Source organism: Brienomyrus brachyistius, chromosome 23 (genome assembly GCF_023856365.1).
Source record: "Brienomyrus brachyistius isolate T26 chromosome 23, BBRACH_0.4, whole genome shotgun sequence".
NCBI lineage: Eukaryota > Metazoa > Chordata > Actinopteri > Osteoglossiformes > Mormyridae > Brienomyrus > Brienomyrus brachyistius.
The window spans coordinates 17565560-17587071 of NC_064555.1; the positions used below are offsets into that span (position 1 = coordinate 17565560).

General features: G+C 47.4%; 2 protein-coding genes across 2 annotated transcripts; one reads left to right on the top strand and one right to left on the bottom strand.

The window, feature by feature from the left end:
- Nucleotides 1–121: 121 nt before the first annotated feature.
- LOC125719198 (cytochrome P450 2K1-like) lies at nt 122–8765 on the top strand. Its single transcript, XM_048993769.1, has 9 exons — nt 122–381; nt 1049–1211; nt 2288–2437; nt 2541–2701; nt 3224–3394; nt 4913–5054; nt 5231–5418; nt 7760–7901; nt 8109–8765. The coding sequence occupies exons 1-9, from the start codon at nt 178–180 to the stop codon at nt 8291–8293; spliced, it is 1506 nt and encodes a 501-aa protein (XP_048849726.1). The 5' UTR covers nt 122–177; the 3' UTR covers nt 8294–8765.
- Nucleotides 8766–14754: 5989 nt separating this feature from the next.
- LOC125719516 (digestive cysteine proteinase 1-like) lies at nt 14755–20858 on the bottom strand. Its single transcript, XM_048994375.1, has 11 exons — nt 20680–20858; nt 20310–20369; nt 19745–19837; nt 19302–19474; nt 18930–19179; nt 18386–18581; nt 17499–17692; nt 17261–17352; nt 15674–15835; nt 15364–15553; nt 14755–15296 (listed from the first exon to the last, which is right to left on the bottom strand). The coding sequence occupies exons 1-11, from the start codon at nt 20786–20788 to the stop codon at nt 15109–15111; spliced, it is 1707 nt and encodes a 568-aa protein (XP_048850332.1). The 5' UTR covers nt 20789–20858; the 3' UTR covers nt 14755–15108.
- Between the last annotated feature and the right edge of the window lie 654 nt (nt 20859–21512).

The following is a 21512-nucleotide window of genomic DNA, read 5'->3' on the forward strand; positions in this document are numbered from 1 at the left end:
TGTCTTACATTTCCAAGCCTTGCCTTACCTTTTGCTTACATCACTTTACCTATTTCAACACACGCCCCCGGAAAGCAGCCAGCCAATCAGACGCTAGTTTATAGCGGCGGTGCAAGACTTTAATTGTGGTCGGTTGCTAATGACTCGCGCAGACGGTCTGCATCGTAGAAGCTAGACATGTCGGTGCTCACGACCCTGGTGACGGACAGCGCTTTCGTGACAATTATCCTTGCCTTAGCCACACTGCTCTTCCTCTTCCTCCTCTTTAAGTCCTCAAAAAAGGATGGACAGTACAAATTCCCACCAGGACCCAAGCCCTTGCCCATCATTGGCAACCTCAACATTCTTGACACGGACCGGCCTCAGGACACAATGTGTAAGGTGAGATAGTCTGTAATTCTGAGTGGGAGACGGCAGAGACTGACCCTGACGAGGGCATGTGAAACAGACTGATAGAGAGGCGACTGAAACTTAAACTGACACTGAAACTGACAGTGACAGATACGCGAGAGACCGCCTGTGAGGGAGGTGAAACAATCTGTACATGGAACCGACAAACGTGGCCATACATGAGCGTCGGCGGTAAAATGTTTGAGGGAAAGTAACACAGACTCAGTTTTTAAACACATACTTGTCGAGGGACAGATTTTCGAAAGGGAGGGCGTGGCCGGCCGGGTGTTTTTCCCCGATATTGAAAAAGGGGCATGTGCTCAGGGAACAGCAGACACCCCCGGCATGATAAAAAATATTTTGATAAAAATGTCCGTCAGAATATGGCATGGTATTCTTAATATGTAAAATGAGCCATATAAACAAATGCTATAATATTTAACTACAAGAACTGAGATTTTTTTTTAATTTGCTAGTTAAAAACTTTGTATTTGATATTAAATACTGCGTATATTACTGCGTATAATCCAAATGTTGCGATATTGGTCTAGTAGAGACTTTGTACCATTATGCTAAATGGGTCCTAGCTTCTTGAAAACTACAGACCAGTGGCAGATTACGTGTAGTGGTAATTTGATTGAACGCGCTCTACCTGCAGCTGGCCGAGCAGTACGGCGACGTTTTCACCTTCCACATGGGCAAGGAGAAGTACGTGGTCATCACCGGCTACGAGGCTGTGAAAGAGGCTCTCGTCACCCAGGCCGATACCTTCGGGGAGAGAGGGCTAACCACTGCATTGGGCAACATAACCAAGGGCACGGGTGAGCAGGACATGCATTACTGGAGGAAAATGACTGAACGCTGGTGTAGAAAAACACTAAAACAAATACTCTGAGGCTAGAGAAAATTAGATCAGAATGGAGAATCATAATAAAATGAGTCGTTTAACTTTAATAAAGATAAAAGGATAAAATAAAAGGAACGCATTTCACTACAAAATAGTAACTCCTATAAAGCCCTAATTATTCTGGCTATGTATTTGAAATCAAGGCAGGGAGAGAGACTTGACACAGGGAACCACACACTAAGCTCCACTCACAACCAACAGACAGTATACAAGAAAATATTTCCAGTTGAACGGTACTTCTTAGGCAGCATTTTAAAGTCCTCCTTGATGAAATAACTGCACCAGTGGTAATTATATACTTCCTCCAGTATGAACCGCCGCCATATTTAAAAAGCCATTTTAAGAGGGGATTCAGAGTTAACTGCAGTTTTCTAGAAGTAGATATAGTCATGCTCTACTACTGAACTAGTAGCTACCAGCAGAAAAATAGTAAGTTTTCTACAAAAGTACACTTTGGAGAAAGTTATATGGTTTGTTCTGTGTAGTTTAATTGGTTATTTCACTGTTTGTTTATATATAGCTTAACTTTCACAAAAGCTTCTAACGTCAGAACATTTCATGTAGTAAGGTCCTAGCTATGAATAGTAAAAAAAGAGATTCATTTAAATGTTCGATTCACAGCACAGTCCAGAGCATCAATGACGCACTGCAGCCATGTCTACTTCAAACTTAAAACCACCTGTTCCCGTGAGAATTGCGTTGGGTCCCATGGGACCCCAGTCCCAATGCAGGGCTCTACTGCATAGCTGGGTGTTTGATTTTATACACCTGTGGCAATAGGTCTGAATGAAACACCTGAATTCTGTGATTAAGAGATGTGTCCCAATAGTTTTGTCCATATAGTGTATATACCTCAGTATGCACTTTAAAATTCGAGTCGGTACTCTGTTGGGAACTCGCACACTGGAAATCTAGACCACATCGGTAATCACACACTGGCAGTCAGAGTCACTGAGATTATGAGCTCACAGACAGCCTTTGTTCCGGAAGGCATTATATTCGGCACGGGTGAGTCATGGAAAACGATGAGACGCTTCGCGCTGAGCACCCTCAGAGATTTCGGCATGGGCCGCAGCACCATTGAGGACCGCATTGTGGAAGAGGCACAGAAGCTTCTAGCTGTCTTCCAGGAGCACCACGGTGAGCGGCAGCCTCCACGCCATCCGGCATTTCCTGCAGCTCGCGCTACAGCCAGCCTCACGCTACAGCCAGCCTCACGCTAACGCTTATCTTCCTTGGCCAGGCGAGCCCTTCAATCCCATGATCAGCATCAACTCTGCCGTCTCCAACGTCATCTGTCAGCTTGTGTTTGGCCACCGCTTTGAGTATGATGACAAGCAGTTCCTGCAACTGCAGTCTCGGGTCAATGAGACTATCCGTCTGTCCGCTTCCCGCAGTTTGCAGGTACTCCCTCAGCACCAGCTCAGCAAAATTAAGTTATTTTCTTCCCACGATTTACTGACGTAGTCAATCACAACACGCCACTATTATAGCACACTCCAAGAATTTCCAAGGAAATATCTCAATACTCGGATATAACCCTCTTGTAAAAAATGTTCTTAATGTTGCACTTCTGATCCTTCAGCAGTCCTGAATAGATGGCTTCTTGCTTTGTCCGAAGCCGTTCTGTATTCTGTGGGATTTGGTGTAGGGGGTGTGGCATGGGGGTGTGGCGTAGGGGTTGTCGTGTAACTTGGGTTATGCAACAGCAGTGTGAGCAGCTTTTGAAAATGGGCTCAATGAAATAATTACGTGCATGAAGGAGACCTTCCATGAAAGAAAGAAAAGCTAAATATTTATTTCAAGTATTACATAAAAAATTATGGAAGTAGAAAGGAAAAGGAAAAATATTTTTTGTAGTTGCTGTGCCGCTCTCTGGCAAGAGCCTCATCACATTCCCTCTTCCTGCTCTCCTCCTCCCTGCAGATATATAACATGTTCCCGTGGCTGGGCAGGCTGCTGGGTGACGTCAAAAAAATGCTCCGCAACACAGAAACGAACCGAGCCTACTTCAGGAAGGTGTGCCAACAGCGCAGGTCCGAGCTGGACAGCAATGACCTGAGGAGCTTCATGGACTCCTTCCTTGCCAGGCAGAAGGTGAGAGGAGGCCACAATACTGCTGGAGGCTCCCCAAGTCCAGTGGGTCTTTGTCATTCCATCTATATACAATCCTCAGCATACAGCAGCTGAAATCATGTTCTCCTGGACTACAGTGCAGTATATATACTTAAATTGCAGAGACTGTAAGCAAGACTAGTGTAACACATGAGGGAGAGCGGAAAATGAGAATAATAGCTAATAAATAGGTAACAGAGAATATACATACACTAACACGTGGGAGCTAGGGGTATCCACACAGTATAACAGATTCGGTGGCTACTGTATAAATAATAAATACAACAGACGTAAAATTACCACAGACATATGGTATTGATGTATTAAAAGGTGCAGTGTTGGGCAGTGTCAACTGGATATGGTGGCTTTATGGCACAGATGTAGGAAATGGTGCAGTGTTGGGCAGTGTCCACTGGATAAGGTGGCTATATGGCACAGATGTAGGAAATGGTGCAGTGTTGGGCAGTGTCCACTGGATAAGGTGGCTATATGGCACAGATGTAGAAAATGGTGCAGTGTTGGGCAGTGTCAACTGGATAAGGTGGCTAATGCTGATGGTTAGTCAGGATTACAACTGGGCCAGTAAAGAGTCCTAACAGCTTTGGAGGAGAAGCTGGTGTAGAACCTGGCAGAGAATGCTTGGATACTCCTGTACCTTCTGCCAGATGGAAGCAGGCAAAGAGTGAGTGAATAATATCCATTTGTGTATATAAATAAACCGGGCCTTTTCCTCACTTTCACTGTTCACATCAGGTTTCAGTGCTTGTGTTGAAAGACGGTATAAACTGGATGGATCCACTAGTCAGACTCCAAAAAATATACCTGCTCCAAATGTTGTGATATTGGTCTGGTAGAGACTTTGTACCATTATGCTAAATGGGTCCTAGCTTTAAGGGAGCTTCTTTGAGTACAACAGCTTCTCTGTGTGACTGCAAGGTGCCCTTACTAGGCTATTGCTCTTCGGCTCCACATGCATCAAGTGTGGGAGTTTGTCTTACATTAGAGTTTCGTTGTACCTATACAATGACAATAAAGACGTTCATATGTTTCCACCTACTGGCTGAATGAGGGATCTACAGCTGTTATGACTAGATCAGGTGTACTAATTTATCCCCAAGGCCCAAATTCCATCAGTGACTCAAAGCCAAGGTCCACTGTTGGTGTTTTGGTCTGGATCAGGACCGCAGCCCACCAAATGAAGACCCCTGTACAGGATTAATACTGTATTGCATAAACATAAGCATGAAAAATTATAAGAAGCTTAGATGATTTTCCTCTGGTGAACTTCTTAGTTTGGTTATTGAGTAACTTGCCATTCCCACAATAAATAGCAACCAAATCAAAAGCAACAGTGTCCCCCTGAATAAAGTTTTATCAATATTTGTCATAGAATTGTTATAAAATTAGATAATTGGGTAACTGCCAAATGAAACTATTAGCCGGTGCTGCAGTTCTTGAGTCACGTCCAATCTTGCCAACTTCCCTGTTGTTGCATGACAGGACTCAAAGAACCAAAACAAATACTTTCATGAGGAGAACATGGTGAGTTCAGTTGCAAACCTCTTTGCTGCGGGAACAGAGACGACCTCAACCACCCTGCGCTGGGGCTTGCTGCTCATGATGAAATACCCCTGCATCCAGGGTGAGCCCCACGCCTGCGGTACTCACACACGACCAACAAAGCTACAGAAATAGAAATTAAAATACACTTCACACACCACAAACTATGCAGAAAACGCGAATCCGCCTGATCACGTCCACGCCTATGCCACAGAATGCAAGCAAAGCACAGTATTCTCCCCAAACTTCCCTTTCCAGACAAGGTTCAGACAGAAATTGAGCAAGTAATTGGGAGAGATCGCCCCCCAAGGCTGGAGGATCGCAAGAACATGCCCTACACTGACGCGGTGGTGCACGAAATCCAGCGCTTCGGAAACGTGGTTCCGAGCAACCTGCTACACCAGACCAAAGTGGACACCACCTTCAGAAACTATCACATTCCCAAGGTGAGAGTCAGCGGGCACTGCGAGACAGAACTCACTTTAGTCCTAAAAGTGCATTATAAACCAAATCAGTGATGCTTGCTGTATCATTCCTGCATCGTCCACCTGAGTGTTCCTGCAGGGATAAAACTCTAAGCGCAGAGCACAGATGAACATAGATATAGTGAAAAATAGGCCAGATGCAAAGATGGTACACAGATACACAAATACAAACCTGAAAAAAAATTGAATATTATGGAGTGTTAATGAAATGTACACTGGGGGGAAAAATTAAATTATGAAAATAAATGAGTGGATGGTAATGCGCAATAAAGCAGCACTGTTCTTTTCCTTATGGCTGGGGGTTGGAGTGGGGGCGGGGATGGGGGGGCATTACGAGGAGGTGCTGTGGTGTCTGATGGGGGCAGGCAGGAGCGATCCCCAATCGTGTTTCTTGGCACATTGTGGTGGAATGCGCCGGTGGCCATATGTGATCCAGAATAGCGCCCCCTAAAGCGGTTTTTGTCCAGTTTTTGCCACCATCCTCTTCTCTGCTCCTGGTTCCAGTGGGTTCAGGGTCAGTCCTGTGACGGAGCTGGCCTTCCCGATGGGTTTGTTCGGGGTCAGTCCTGTGACGGAGCTGGCCTTCCCGATGGGTTTGTTCGGGGTCAGTCCTGTGACGGAGCTGGCCTTCCCGATGGGTTTGTTCGGGGTCAGTCCTGTGACGGAGCTGGCCTTCCCGATGGGTTTGTTCGGGGTCAGTCCTGAGATGGAGCTGGCCTTCCCGATGGCTTTGTTCGGGGTCAGTCCTGTGACGGAGCTGGCCTTCCCGATGGCTTTGTTCGGGGTCAGTCCTGTGACGGAGCTGGCCTTCCCGATGGGTTTGTTCGGGGTCAGTCCTGTGACGGAGATGGCCTTCCCGATGGGTTTGTTCGGGGTCAGTCCTGTGACGGAGATGGCCTTCCCGATGGGTTTGTTCGGGGTCAGTCCTGTGACGGAGCTGGCCTTCCCGATGGGTTTGTTCGGGGTCAGTCCTGTGACGGAGCTGGCCTTCCCGATGGGTTTGTTCGGGGTCAGTCCTGTGACGGAGCTGGCCTTCCCGATGGGTTTGTTCGGGGTCAGTCCTGAGACGGAGCTGGCCTTCCCGATGGGTTTGTTCGGGGTCAGTCCTGAGACGGAGCTGGCCTTCCCGATGGGTTTGTTCCGAAGCTTGCCGTAACCTGAACTGATGGCACTTCCCCAGCAGGCCACAGCACAGAATAGCATGCTGGCCACTAGGGACTGATAGAACATGAAAAGATCTAAACCTCCTCAGAGCAGTGTGTGCATAATGCCTTTCTTGCATAACGCCTCTGTGTTGCCCACCCAGCCCAGTCTGCTGTTCAAGTGTACCCCCAAGTACTTGTAGCCCTGCACTACCTCTACTTCCTCCCCCTGAGTGGTGACTTGTCTCAGGGGCCCCCTGTTATACATGATGTCCTCCATCACTCCTTCACCCTGCTGATGCTGAGCTGCAGGTTGTTGTCCCTGCACTACATGACAGTCTCCGCTAATGGTCCTCTTTACTCTGACTCATCGCCGGAGGAGTTTTCAGAGAACTCTTGTGGATGGCAAAAGCTGAAAGCCTAACATAGCAGGTAAACAGGAAGGGGGACAGGATGGTTCCCTGAGGTGCCCCAGTGTTGCTCACCACTGTCTCTGACACACAGTTCCGGAGCTTCACAAACTGTCATCTGTTACTTAAGTAGTCCCTGATCCAGGAGACTGAAGCTGAATTGTCCTGAGCTTGTGCCACCATTGGGAGTTTACCTTACACAAAAATGCCCTGAGGACAGGAAGAAAAATGACTGGTTTAGAGAGAGAACCAATAAAATTATTGAGGAGGTGGGTCCAAGCAATTAAATGTCTTGGTCCCACCCCCTCTATAATCCGATTGGTTATCTCTCTGCTCTGAACCAGTCATTTTTGATCTGCTCTCAGAACATTTTTGTGTAAGACTCCCATAAGCATTTGTGCCCAAGTGAGAGAGGCTGGATGCTGCTAAATGCACCAGGGAAGTCAAAGAACGTGATCCTGACCCTATGGTGCCAGCTTTGTGCAGGTGGGAGTTGGATCTGTGAAGCAAGGGTATCAGAGCATCGTCCACACCTGTGTGTGCCTGGTAGGACTGCAGGGGATCCGGCTGGACTGAGGGGGTCGATGCTGTTTTAGCAGCCAGCCACTCAGAGCAGCTTGCAACATTCTGCATTCTTAGAGCAGGAACAGCTACTCAAGAGCACTTGTGACCTTGGGAAACGCAGCTGTCTGTAGAGGCTGAATGTGAAGGTACACCAGCTAACCCCTCCCCCACCCCCCTGTCCTCCAGGGCACCCTCGTCATCCCACTGCTCACCTCCGTGCTGTATGACAAGACACAGTGGGAGACGCCCATGCAGTTCAATCCAGGCCACTTCCTGGACGCAGAGGGTCACTTTGTCAAGAGGGATGCCTTCATACCTTTCTCTGCAGGTCAGATTCCCCCCCCACCCCCCCCCCGCCAGCCTCTCACACACACTGCCATGACACCCCACATTGCTGTCCCTGGCCGAACACTATCACACACTGCAGTAGCATGTGATAGAATGGGTGCACTACTAGACCTGTGACCACAATTAAAAACTTGAACACAGAATAAATTTCTGATTGCACTATTGTTTCCAACCCCCCCCCCCCCAGGCCGCAGGGTGTGTGTGGGAGAGACCCTCGCCAAGATGGAGCTCTTCTTGTTCTTCGCTGCCCTTCTGCAAAGGTTTCGCTTCCAGCCACCGCAGGGTGTCCGTACCGAGGACCTGGACCTGACCTCATCCCCGGGACTGACCTCCGCACCGCTGCCTTACAAGCTGTGTGCCGTCAACTACTGAGAGAGAGAGAGAGAGAGAGAGACAGAGAGAGCAAGTGAGCAGAAGCAGCAACATACAAATATACAGACACTCACAGGCACAAAAACACAGGCGGACACACTGAGAAACAAATACACTTATCTTGGAGCACAGAGACTGGAAAACACAGACACACAGATACTCATAAAGAGACGGGTCCACAGTTAGAGGCAGGCACACAGACGAGAGATGCAGCACAGGACAGAACCACACTGACACAAACATCTCAGACACACAGAGGTGCGCTCTAGACACAGCGGCATCTCCATCTGTCTCTCTTATCCTGGTCAGGGCAACGGGAGAGCAGAGCTGCAAAATCAGCATAGGATGGAGTCTGTCATATATACTGTAATGCGATATGTGTGAACTTTATTGTAAGTTTTTATATATAGAAGGAGATAAAACACAAACAGATTTGTGACAGCATACTAAAAATATATGTTTTAAACTACCAGCTGTGTTGCATTTCTTATTTGTTATCCACAGTAAAATACGCATCCCACTGCCCGCCACCTCCAGTCAGGGGAAGGGCCACGTACTGTATCCTGAGCACGTCGCCAGGCCTTTCACACACAGTCATGCACTGTGGGCAGCTTAGAGATGGCAGATTACATGACTGTGTGTGTCTGAAAGGAGTAAAGAACCCACAGTGCACAGGCAGAGCGTCCAAACTCACACACAGTGCGTGTTCCACTGCAGCCTACAAAGTACCGTATTTAAAATATAACCCCCCCCCATATGATTCTGATAACAAAAGAGGAAGACAAACTTAAAAAAACTACTTTTATGATAAACTGATGTCTTACAATATATTCATCTCAGTTTTGTGTCACAGCTTCGCTCTGGGACGGATTTGCAGATTCCAGATATTCCAGAAACTGCCACAATAAAAATAATTGTATTCAGCTAAATAGCTGTCATAAGCATGGGGACACCTCTAGGTAAGATGAATGACTCCATGAGATCTGGAACCCAGCTGCATGCATAGGGTTGCCACCCATCCAGAATTTTCTGGGACCACCATGGATTTTGGCCGTCTGTCCTGGAAGAAAACAAATTTTTACAGGACACGGAATGTCTCAGAATCTGAGCGTTTTGTATACGTGCGTAAATCACACACTCAGAGCTATAAGAGATTCGTAGAAAAAGACAATACTGTGTCTTTTTAGGCAATGAAATACACTGAAAGAACGAGCTGCACTTTCTGCCAATCAAACTATTTCATGACAAGCTGCTACACACGCGTTGGGTAGTTGGTGACCATTGCCGTATGTGCACTGGCACCATATTCAAAGATTAGGTTAGTAAAAATATATTTTATATTATTACAGACTAAAATTTGTGTAGTTTGTGTGTTAACTAGGGCAGCATAAGTAAAATGTAATGAGTACATGCTATTTGTTACAATACATTTTAGGTCATAAGTAACAGAATAAGGTATGGCATTACAGAGTAAAAATAATGCATTCCAAATACTGGAGATTACATGTAGGATTAAAACAAGCCATTGGAATGGTGTCACTGTGTGCAATTTTTTTTTGGTTTGGCTTAAAGCAAACAAGTTTGATTAAAAAAAAAAAAAAAAAAAAAAAAAAAATCTTAAGAAACAAAAGGGACCATGAAGGGTCAAAATGAAAGCTGGGGGGGGAATAGGAGAGAATAAACAGGGGCTGAGACACACAAGGAAAACCGTTTGCAATGATCACAGACAAACCAACAGCTAATGCATACAATGACCAAGAAGGAATAGGGCAAAGACAGGGACATATACACAGGTAACCAGGACTAAACAAGAAACAGGTACGGGCCATTGACAATAAACCAAACAATAGGGCTGGGAATAATAAGGAACAGGTGTGGGTCAATCACTGAACATTTAGGGTGGCCGGTCACACTTGCTCAAACAGGGAAACAACCGATAGGGCAGGATAGGGCAGGGCAGGGCAGGGCAGGGCAGGATAGGGCAGGACAGGGTAGGGATGGGATGGGATTGATTCTGATTCTGATTGACTGAGAGTCCAGGAATGTTACAGGACTGGTGGCAACGCTATTCACCCAGGGAAGGTGTGGTTTATTAGGAGGGCATTTGCAGGGCTGTTTTTTTTCCTCAGAGAAACTTCTACTAACTGTGAATCCACTGGGGGTATGAGTGCGGTACCTAGTTTAGACCGTTAGCAACACAGATTTTCAACAGTCCAACTGCTAGGATGGGACTTAGTTTTGAGAGATTTCCTCATATGCTACAAGCTTGTCTACATAAAATTTCATGTTGATTTGAAATTAGATCCGTGTGTAGATACTTATGGTGTGATGCCACCGATTTAACATAATATGTCTGTTGAGGTTTCTTTTGCATAATAATCGCTGGACTACTTGAAATGCAAGGAAACCAAGATCGAGTCATCACGCCAGCCTGCACTCCTCAGCGAGAGCTTTCTGTTTCCAAAGCCGTAATTAAAACTGTCTCCAGCGCTCTGTTACGCACCCTGTCACATATCTATTCCCTTTTTCCAACACCGTAACATGAGCCTTGTGAGTGATGTATAAATAATGACCCCAGCTGATGGAGAACCCATTGACAATTTGCTGGGAGCAAAATGGACAGTCCGTGGATTTTGGATGTGACTCAGTGATGTAGTAAAATGTCAAACCCATATTTTGATGAATGAATCTTTGGTGGAAAAGCTTAGATGCTGCACATTCGCAATTAGTAATACTTAACTGAAGTTTTGTACCGTTTAGGCGGGTTCGTTTGTAGTGTCATTACCAGGGGTCAACAATGTGGCCAATTATGACAGACAGTTTGAACAAAATGCATTTCTTTTGTTTTACCATGGGCATGGTACTTAACTTCCACAGTTATTTTTCTCAATCAAAACATTTTACCAGGTGAGTGGACCCACTGGCCCCAAATGCAAAATACACCAAATGGGGTTCCCTCTCCCCAGCTTGGCAAATTTCACTGAGCAAGCCCCCCCACCCCCCACCATGGATACATTTGACAGATTGACAAACGTCCTTACTTTTGTCAAGTATGTAGTTGTAACTACACACTTGATCTTTAGGCAGAGAAAATATATCATCTTGCAAGGTCAAGGCCATTGATTGTTCTTTTATAATGGAATTTTGAAGTACGAATTACAAGTGTTCATGTTCATTTTCAACGCATGAAACTACAGCAGGCTGTTAGTGAAAAAAGGTTGGTATTGGTATCACTGATTACACTGGCTGCGGTATAAGCTCATTCTTACCACCAGGCTCAGTTTCATTGCTCTGGTCTCCAATACTCAAAAACACACTCTACCTCCTGTCCATCTAATTTCTAGCCCTGACCCCCCACGACAGATACGGAGTGACACACACCTGTCCATGGGTTCGAGTGCATGCCGTCAGGGGTGGGGCTGGGAGGCTGCGAGGGGCTGCTCACACCTGCCCTGGACTTCATCTGCAACAGTTGGAGGCAGATATATCAGCCTCGGCTGAGTAGCTCTCATCCCGAAGACCTGCTTCTTAGTTCTTTGTCAAAAAAAAAAACTGCCATCCTGTGAGGTGATTCTGCCGTTACAAAAAGCAGAACTACTTCTTCAGCTCACATATAAAGTTATGGATGCTTGACGAATTCTGGCTCTGGCACCCAGGAGAGTGTAAATTTAAATGTAGGTCAGAGCTGCTCTTTGAAGTCGCGGCTCAAGCATTGGAGATGTGCTTTTGTCTCTAGTAGCAGGTTCCTGGGTCTGACAGGCCCACAGCAGTAGTGCGAAGCGTGACACCCCCCTCCCCCCCCAATGTGCCACCCACGCCTGTTGGCATGCAGACCTGCATCACAGCCACCCCCAGATTTCCCGTCTCACCCCATAGCTGCCGGCCAGGTGCTAGCTGTGTGAGGTCACTCCCCACACCAAATGCAGAGCTTGACAGAAAGAGGCCCCTCTAGGTGCTACATGCAGACAAATAGGTGCCGTAGTGCCAAATCACACATGATCATCCCCACAGGGGCTATTAAAAGGCGTGCCTGCAGGGGGCACCAATGAGCCCCTGGTGCAGCTCTAACCACCTGACCTGTGGCTCTGGGGTGGAGGAGAGCTCAGAACAGCCTGACGGTTCTAGCGGTGGGGGAGGGGGGGTACCTTTTCATAAAGGGGGGGGTACCTTTCAGGTGGAGCTTTGTGATCCGTGCTCCAAACCCAACCCCCCCCCACCCCCAGCCCCGGGGACTCACAGCGCTTGAATTTGACCTTTGTTTCTCCTTGTTCTGTCACAGAACCAGAACATAAAAGCAAAGCCGGGTGCCATAACAACGAAGCTGACTGTCACATCATCAGCTGGGCCCCAGAGATGCACAGGAGCCTGTGGGAGGGGTCTCTGGGTGAGGGAGGGTGCGATGTCTGAGATCAAGATTTGACGTTTTCAAATAAGGTGCGAGAAATGTGAAAACCTTCTCCCACAAGTTAATTACCATCTGTCCTCATTATCCTGCTTTGAGGTCATCAGTCCAGTCAGAACACAGGCTCCACCACCATACCTCACTATCAGAAAGCCTTTTGACCAAAGCATAGCTAGATGACACAAGATCACCTCTGCTGCCCCTACTGGCCGGGTGGAGCTGCATGCCTCGGGGGGGACTGGCCCCATCACACAGCAGCTGATCTACACAGCCCTCAGATGAGGAAGGCAGCTCTGAAATGGTTCTGCATCTGCTAGGAGAGGCATTACCCTGTAAGTTCAATCCCCATATTAAACAGAATATAAGCAGCCCAGTTACAGAGGCAGTGTGTCTCTCCAGGTTGGTGGATGTGCTGCTGTGCTACAGGCCATCTCGGGCTGTGTCCCACCTGGGCGCCAATCCGGCTCAGCTCCTGCTCAGCCTGGGGCGGATCCCAGCCTGCTAGCCGCCACTGCTCCTCCCTCGCTGCCGCCGTATTCCTCAGTGTATTTTTCGGACAGTAGGGGGCACTGCCTGCCCCTCTCTGCATCTGTGGGTAAACGCCCCCCCCCATGCCTGACCTGTCCCACCTGTGTGCGGAACACACATCAGTAACTGTTTACTCTGTGATTCACGCATCAGCCACAGCTTTTAAAGTGTAAATTTGCTAGTTACGTGACCCTCTGGGCAATCTGGCCTGTGCCCACATGCCATCATGGCAGATCCACCTTAGACTGGCATCCTTCAAAACTCCCGCAGCGCTCACTCAGGTAAGTGTACATGGTCCTCTCAACAAAACTTGTATTTGGGTGTGGCAGACAGGGAGGGGGAAAAAAGTAACACCTTTTTTTAGGTGAGAAATCGTACAAACCTTACGAACAGCCCAAACTGTTTAGTGACCAGAACAATAACAGGTTAGTCCTAGTAACAAACAATCCATAAGGAGCCATGGTCCTGATTCTGCCACTAACGCAGTGCAGCCTCTGACGCGGTGGGACGCTGCACTTCAGAAAAGCCGTCCAGTCCACATACGCCCAGAAAAAAATATATTTGTCATTTTAGTATTTGCATTTTATAAGGCAAACCGTGATTGTATTCTTGGAATCATTTGTCCTCGTAATGTTTCCTTTTGACCATTTAACACTCCTATTCTCCTTCTACACAAACAGCTGCACCTCCACCCACCCGTCAGTCAAGTTCCTGAGATTTGCAGACGACAGCACCCTCATCTCGGACAGGGATGAACCTGCCTACAGAAAGGAGATTTATCACCTGGTATCCTGGTGCAAAGGGAACAACCGTGAGCTCAACGCCCTGAAGACAGCAGAGATGATTGTGGACTTCAGGAAAAGCTCTGCCTCACCTCCACCCATCTGGTACCCTACTGCCACTGCTAAGGGCAAGAGCAGACTACAGTGCATCATTCACTCTGCTGGGAAGACGATCAGCTGAAACCTTCCATCTTTACAGGACCTGTACGAGTCCAGGTTTTTGCAAAGAGCAGGAAGAATTATGGCCGATTCCTCTCACCATGGTCGCAAACTCCTTCGGACTCACCCCTCTGGCAGAAGGTTGCAATCCAATGGGACCAAAACACCACACCATAGGGACAGTTTCTTCCCCACCAAAGCCCACCTCATAAGGCCAGGGACACTCGCTTGAATACCATTTCCTCATCCTAGTATAAGCTTGCACTCTTAATTGTATTTCCACTACTATATCATATTTCACATTTGTTTATATTAGTACCTGTATACACCCACCTTCTCAATGTGTGGCACCAACCACCAAAGCAAAATTCCTCGTATGTGGGGGGGGGGGGGACTCTATTCTGAATGTCCATCTGCCTTTTCAGTTCATTGGTATTATTTGAATTTGTTCCTGTAGGTCAACCTTTGTTGCTTGATCTAACCTCCATCGTACACCACTTTTGCTCTGCCAACGTGTTTGACTTAGAAAGTGTAACAAACTGACCATGCATATCGTGCTTGTACTTTTCAGGATGACAATTCAGGCGCTATTTTCTTCCCAAAACTTTATTTAAATTTATCACAGTTGAACAAAGGCAATTTTCTTTTTCAAAAGGGGCTATTGCACCGCATTGAGGCACCATGTGAGAGCATAACATCTATAACGATCCCAGCCAACAAAATTCCACCCCCACTGCTGGAGCCAACAAAAGGAGCCACAGACATTGCTATAATTACCCAGCATTTGATCAAAATGAAACAACCCAAAAGAACCAGTGCTGGGGGGGGGGGGGGGCACAGTGGCAATCAATTCTGTAAATGTTCAATAAAAACTCCCAAGAGAGACATCCACTGCTATAAATCGAGTTGCACTTTGTCAAGCTACCACCAGGAGGCAGCCTAGCTCAGGCTAAAATGACATAGGTGGCATCAGTGGCGACGCCACAGTTGTTGTCCTTCATGGACATGAGTATATAGCCATCGTTGCCCCAGTATGTTGACCACGAGTTCTTCACCAGCCAGTAAGGGTCGCCATTCAAGACACCATAGCCAACCGCAAGCACTGCGTGGTCCAAGTCTTCAGTCCTGTTTCCTGAGGAAACAGACACTAATCAGTTTCTCCTACACACTCACACACAAAACATCAGGCAGCCACTCACCACAAGCAGGCTCGTAGTAAACCCCATGGCTATAGAAGACGAAGGAGCGGTGACTGGCATCGATGCTGACCGCCACTGGTCCCTGCTTGAACAGCGCCACCTTGAGGGCGTCGGCATCACCAGACGTCACGTTGACATATTCTTGCACACGTGCGGTCATCTCAGACTCATTGTAGTGACACATTCCATTCTAAAAGGTGCAGACAGGTCAGAGTTAGCACACCTTATCTACCATAGTTGCATTCCAGAACATTCCCACAGCACAACACTGGGCTGGTTTCGTGGAGGACAGCGCTGTGGGCACACGCACCATGCCCATGTACGCGCCATAGCTGTCGGCCGTGGCAATGCCGCCGTGCTTCATCATCCACTCGAAGGCCCGCCACTCTTCGCCGCCGTCACAGCCGTTGTTACCGAAGCCCCAGGTGCAGTCGACCAGCATCTGCTGCGAGAGTCTCACCAGCGTGCCAGCCTGTGGAAGCAAGGGATGCACAACTTCTGCAAAATGCATGTCAAAAGGGGTTTTCAGCCAACAAGATCTCACCACCCACAATGCCATGGTCTCCACAGACAATAACCCCTTAAATCTCAATCCAAAGGCATTATTTGCTAAACAGTCCAGTCAAGCTCTGTGAAGGTAGTCAGACATCAAGACCATTAGCATTAAAATCAGTCATAAAAAGTAGAACAAAAGCGGAAGTTACAAGGGGTTTCCTCTACATCACAAATGAAGGAAGAAAACTACGGGGAGCCAAGGGTGTCAAATAGTTTTGGTTTCTTTAGAGCAGCATATTGAGGCTCCACTGAAAATTCCCAAAATTCAGGTCCTGGGGGCCTGTCTGAGACAGACAATGAAACAGAAGCACTGGCCAAAAACAGTGTTAGAGGTTTCACACCTTTGGCCAACAGGCTGTGCATATATAGTTGGTAAGATAAGAGTGTGAAGGCTGAATTAGCAGAGCAATACATGAAATATTGCAATCCATACAACATAAATGGAAGACCGAGTTCAATAGAGGCCAAAGTGTTGGTGTGCATCTGTGACCAGTCTGGTCTATTGAGACCCAGTATCCGTGGTGGTGTGCCGACATTACTCTGAAGGATGGGCCTCAACCAACAGGAGTAACTGGCTGCAAGAGGAAGCCGTCAAATGGATGTCTGGGCACTAAACTGGATTATATAAAAAAAAAAAAAAGCTGCCAGCTCACTGCAGAATTACACACACACACACACACATCTTGACTCCCGTTCTACCTCCACAGGGTCAATATTCAGGGTCGGGCTGTTCAGCCAAACCTTTGGTCACTTGTGCCAATGCTAAAATGACCGTTTCAATGGTCACAGCAGTCCTCAGCCCAAGATTTGCAATGTGAAACATTCGTTCTCTGACGAGTCCAACTTCACCATCTGTCACATCCGGGAGAGTTAAATGATAATGCACCAAAACGCACGGCAATACTGGTGAGAGTGGTTTGAAGAACATGAAAGTGAAGCTGAACAACTCCCATGGCCTGCAGTCACCAGATCTGAATATTGAGCCACTTTGGGGTTTTGGTGGAATGAGTCAGGAAACGTTGTCCTCCACTAGCACCACATAGTGACCTGGCCACTGTTCTGCAAGGGGAACAGCTCAAAACCCCTCTAGTTACCATGCAGGACTTGCAGAATCCCAAGATGAACTTATGCTGTACTGGCTGCAAAAGGAGCCCCCCCCATCTATACCGAAATTATGGTCTGAAACCAGAAGTTCTATTGTCCAATCCCTCTACTGTTCAGCTCACCATCCAATCACCCGGTTTATTGGGCATGTTTAAGCAGGGAAACCTGTGAACCTTGATGCAGACTGACCCTCCAGGACCAAAAGAGAGACCTCTGGTGTAGAACAGAGTGTAGATACCTTCAAAAAGAGAGCACCCTCTACTGCACCAGTGGTGGCAAAGCTCCAGCAGGAGCCACAGATGGCCTGGTCCTTCACAGGGGTGACTGCTCCTGGGGGGGCAATGGACAGGTTGAGGGGCTTCAGCATTTAACTTGTCCAAAAGCACCACATTAAATGATTGGTGCAGGAGTGAATTAAAAATTGACAAGAGACTAAAGTGCAACTTCATCAGGAAAATTGACAGCATCTCCTTTACCGTACAGCCTCCAGTCCAAAGTATCAGGAACCTGCACATTGGCATACAGCTGCTGTGGGAAAGGGAGCCCCCTATTGGGCGTCTTGCCACCTTTGTGGCCTCTCAGGATGGCCAACTCTGCCCGGGATTGGTCTGCCAGGTGGTTCAGGGCCAAACGATAGGACAGCCCAGCGCGATTCATGGAGTGGATGAAGCTGCACGGGTTTAGGAGAGAGAAAAAAAAATAAAATAATCAAGAAGCAAAAACCTACCAGGCATATTCACGAGGGTCAGACTAGAATCATCTCCCTCATCTGAAGAGACATGCTGTCATGGAGGTACTTGCAACAACAAAGGGAGATTTTCCACCACACAAAGTACGGTACTTTCGCTTTTCCATTAACTTCAGGTTGAGTACCAGTATCGAAAGTGCCAAACCAGCTGGGGGACTCCAGTACCCTGGGGAGGGACTGAAACACATTTGCTGTCGATTGATTATGCAAATAGCCTGCCACTGAAACACAATACAACCGGAATCACAGTGAACAGCGAGAAATGATAAAAAAGCAGTAGACAAAAATATAAAATGGAAGGACTACAGGAAAATGACGGATCATAATGTTCATAATGTTCAAAATTCAGCGAAAGAAATACCACGGTGTACTTCGTGATGTCAGTCATTACTGTCATTTAGCACTGGTTCCAGTTTTTACACCAGTGGAAAACTGACACAAAAGTACCATACTTTTGGCACTTTATGGAAGTACGGTACCTGGTGCGATGGAAAAACACCCAAACTGCTGACTTAGCATCTGACAGCCCAGCATGCGCAGTGGTCTTCACCCGACAGGCTGGGTGGGGCAGAGACACTCGATGCCGATTGGCAAGAATCAATGAGCCACGCCTACCGGACATTGTGCACAAACGAATACTCCCGCCGCTCGTGCTCCCACTCGTCGCCATAGTGACGCTGGAACTGTCCCTTAAAGTGCGCGAATAGCCGGTGAGCATGGCCCTGGGGTTTCGTGTGGAGGAGGTCCTGGATGGGGTTGGCCAGAAGGTGATGCTCCACTCCAGGGCCAGGAAAAGAGCCACAGGTCAGGCCTAGAATCAGAGAGAAAACGCCAAACTCAGACTGATGAATGTATGATGTCAATGCACCGCATACATGCAGTCATCAACAGTCATGGTCTCAGTTACCCACAAGTTGGCTGAGAATAAAACAGGAATTTTGCCAAAAATGTATATCCAAAATAATCTGCTTCACAAAATGAGATATTTGGTAGCATGAATGCATACTATATCCAAAACATTTTGGTTTAATAATTCACATTTGTAGGAATCTTCCTACCCTAACCCTCACAAACTTGAAAGGACAACTGATTGTGATACAAGGTGTGCGCATCGTGAACTATGGTCTGAACACAAATGTAATGGGAAGGTTGCAGACACCTCCGGGCAGGGAGAAGGCATGAAAGTCAACACTGCGGCTGAACTCCCTGTAGTCCACCAGGTACTTGTCATAGTGGGAGCCCAGCAGGGTGTTGTAGCCCATCATCTCGTAGTGCCAGGGCACGGCCGGCGCATCCGCAGCGTAGGGGCGCACCACCCACAGGGTGTAGGTGTTCTTCTTATAGCCTTCCATAGTCACGTTCTGCCACACCTCACACAGCTTGCCATTAAAGTACTCCTTACGCAGATACTGTGGGGGAGATATCCGCTTAGAGAAAGGCAAGCGACACTGCACTGGCCACAAGCTATACTTGACCTATTGCAGAAGAGTCATGTGACAGCCGGAGTGGAGCCCACACCAGCCCCACATACCTGAAAGCCATCCACACTGGGCACTGCCCCCTGCGGCAGAACAGGCTCCTCCTTGGTGCCATTGAGCTGGAAACACTTCATGACATTGACTTCAGTCTCAGTCGTCGCCGGCGTGATCTTATAGTTGGAGCCCCAGGGCTTCTCGGAGCCCAGCTGGTAAGTGGAAACCTGGCCTGCAGGGCAAGAGGATCATCGTCAGCTTCCCAGCTTCAGCCATTTGCATTCTGAGGTACTGCTGGTTTCACATCGATACATGCTGCTGCCACTGACAGATTCCTCAGAAGTGGCAGTGCGAAGTCTCCAAGAGAACACCATTAATGCAAGATACCCAGATGGAGGTCTTCAATTCACTCAAGAGGCAAAGATCACCAAAAACACAGGAATGGGAAAAAAGCATAACAGCACCTGAACCAGAAGGTTCTGTCACCATCACAACCACTCACCATGGTAATAGTCAATGCGACTTCTGTTCCCCTGCAGATCATACCAGCCTTCAAATGGCTCAGTGATCTCAGCGTAGGGTAGCAAGATCACGCCTAGGAGAGGAAAACACTGTTTACACTCACACTTGACTGAGGTTCAGAAACACTGCAGATTGAGACACAGCCCCAGAACAGTCTGACACATGCCCAGTGAGACTGAACACTCATGGACTTCTGAAAGTTAATTAGGCTAGACAGGTCAAACGGACCTGATCACATACCACCAGCTATCTGGCAGAATCAGCAGTTAGACAAGTGGTCACAAGACAAGACCAGCGAGTCAGCTGTATTTAAGAAAGAGGAAAAGAAAAAAACCCTACGAACAATAACCTCTTTCGATGTGGAAGGGGGATGCGTAAAAGTTACTTAACCTCCGGATATGGAAGGAATGCCGCAATTAAGTCACGATCAGCATTTGTTATATCCAACCGTACTTTTCCCACAGAGAACATTTGGCACAGGACAGTTTGCAAAGAGACGTGCGTATGTGCGCGTGCGCATAACAGTATGTAGGCACGAGCCTTACCTTTAGCGTGATAGAGGCGCCCGAAGTCCGGAAGGGCAGGTGGCGGCTCGGACCCCCGCACTGGCGAGACGGAAAGTTAACACCGTAAGGATATTATGACACGCCACGCTGCTGCCGACAGTTATCTGAAGGATTCGATTTCACCACAAACGCCACCACGGGCCCCAGTAGCCGTCTGGTTAACCAGTTTACAGCTCGAACTCCATCCCAGAACCTGTTACCTCCACAGCTGCACTCTTCATTACACTGCCAAGCACCCAAGAAATCTGTGCTGAGACCATAGATTATCTAATTGGGCGCGATGTTCGATTATTGTGGGGTAAACCCAGCAAATCGTTAACCTTATATAAAACGATTGTAAATAACGTACCTGAAGCGCACATTAAAAACATGGCTATAATCCACATAGTGCCAAAACACTGCAACCTGACAAACATTAGTTTTATATTTATAATAATAATTAAAAAAAAAAAAACCATTAAGAAACCGTTTTGCAATAACGTTAGCAAACCAATGCCCTGCGCTACATAGGTACTGTTAACTTCTCTCGCAGGGCACCGGTTTAAAGGAACAAGGCATGATTGACGGCGCCGTCCCACCAATACCGAAGCTTCATCCGTAACGTGTCCAATCACAGACAAAAAGGGGCGTGTCTCATGAGCGTCACGTGATGATGCTCATGCGAGTCATGAAATTCATAAACTCAATACGTATGTCAGGGCTGTTTAGTCTCGCTCATTTACCGGGAGACACCCGATTTCAACCAGATCACACGCCGTAACCTGTTTTTCTCACGCCCACCGAGGTGTCCCGATGGGGCGATGGACGATGCGCAGCATACAGAGAGGAGTTATCCGCCTAGTTCATAGCTGTCCCGAGTTATACAGAGTTATCAGCCACCTACCAGAAAAGCCAGTCAGTAAATAGCGTTTGATGCTTCCGAGTAAATCCCAGAATAAGTTACATGTTATCACCTTGCAAGCACGTTATTAACATGGATGCGCGGGCGCACATGGATTGCAGAGAAGGTGCGAATGGAAGAGCAAGATTCGATGAATGCGGTAGGTTGGGCTCTAAAGTGTCACACATTGACCGTGAGACACGAGCTTCGTCCCTAATGTAATCTCACTCCACACTTTTGGTGAAACTTGAAAGCCTTGGTGTATATATTCTGTTATTTTGAATCGGTCACTAATCCGATGT

What these genes read in the sequence shown, in the direction of transcription:
- LOC125719516 (XM_048994375.1), bottom strand. Translation starts at nt 20,788, where the DNA reads ATGGTTTTTTTTTTTTTAATTATTATTATAAATATAAAACTAATGTTT. An exon ending in TTTGGACTGGAGGCTGTACG is followed by an intron (nt 17,353 to 17,498) that starts GTAAAGGAGATG and finishes TTGCCCCCCCAG; the next exon opens with GAGCAGTCACCCCTGTGAAG. An exon ending in ATGGCGCGTACATGGGCATG is followed by an intron (nt 15,554 to 15,673) that starts GTGCGTGTGCCC and finishes TGCACCTTTTAG; the next exon opens with AATGGAATGTGTCACTACAA.
- LOC125719198 (XM_048993769.1), top strand. Translation starts at nt 178, where the DNA reads ATGTCGGTGCTCACGACCCTGGTGACGGACAGCGCTTTCGTGACAATT. An exon ending in CCGCTTCCCGCAGTTTGCAG is followed by an intron (nt 2,702 to 3,223) that starts GTACTCCCTCAG and finishes TCCTCCCTGCAG; the next exon opens with ATATATAACATGTTCCCGTG. An exon ending in GAAACTATCACATTCCCAAG is followed by an intron (nt 5,419 to 7,759) that starts GTGAGAGTCAGC and finishes CCTGTCCTCCAG; the next exon opens with GGCACCCTCGTCATCCCACT.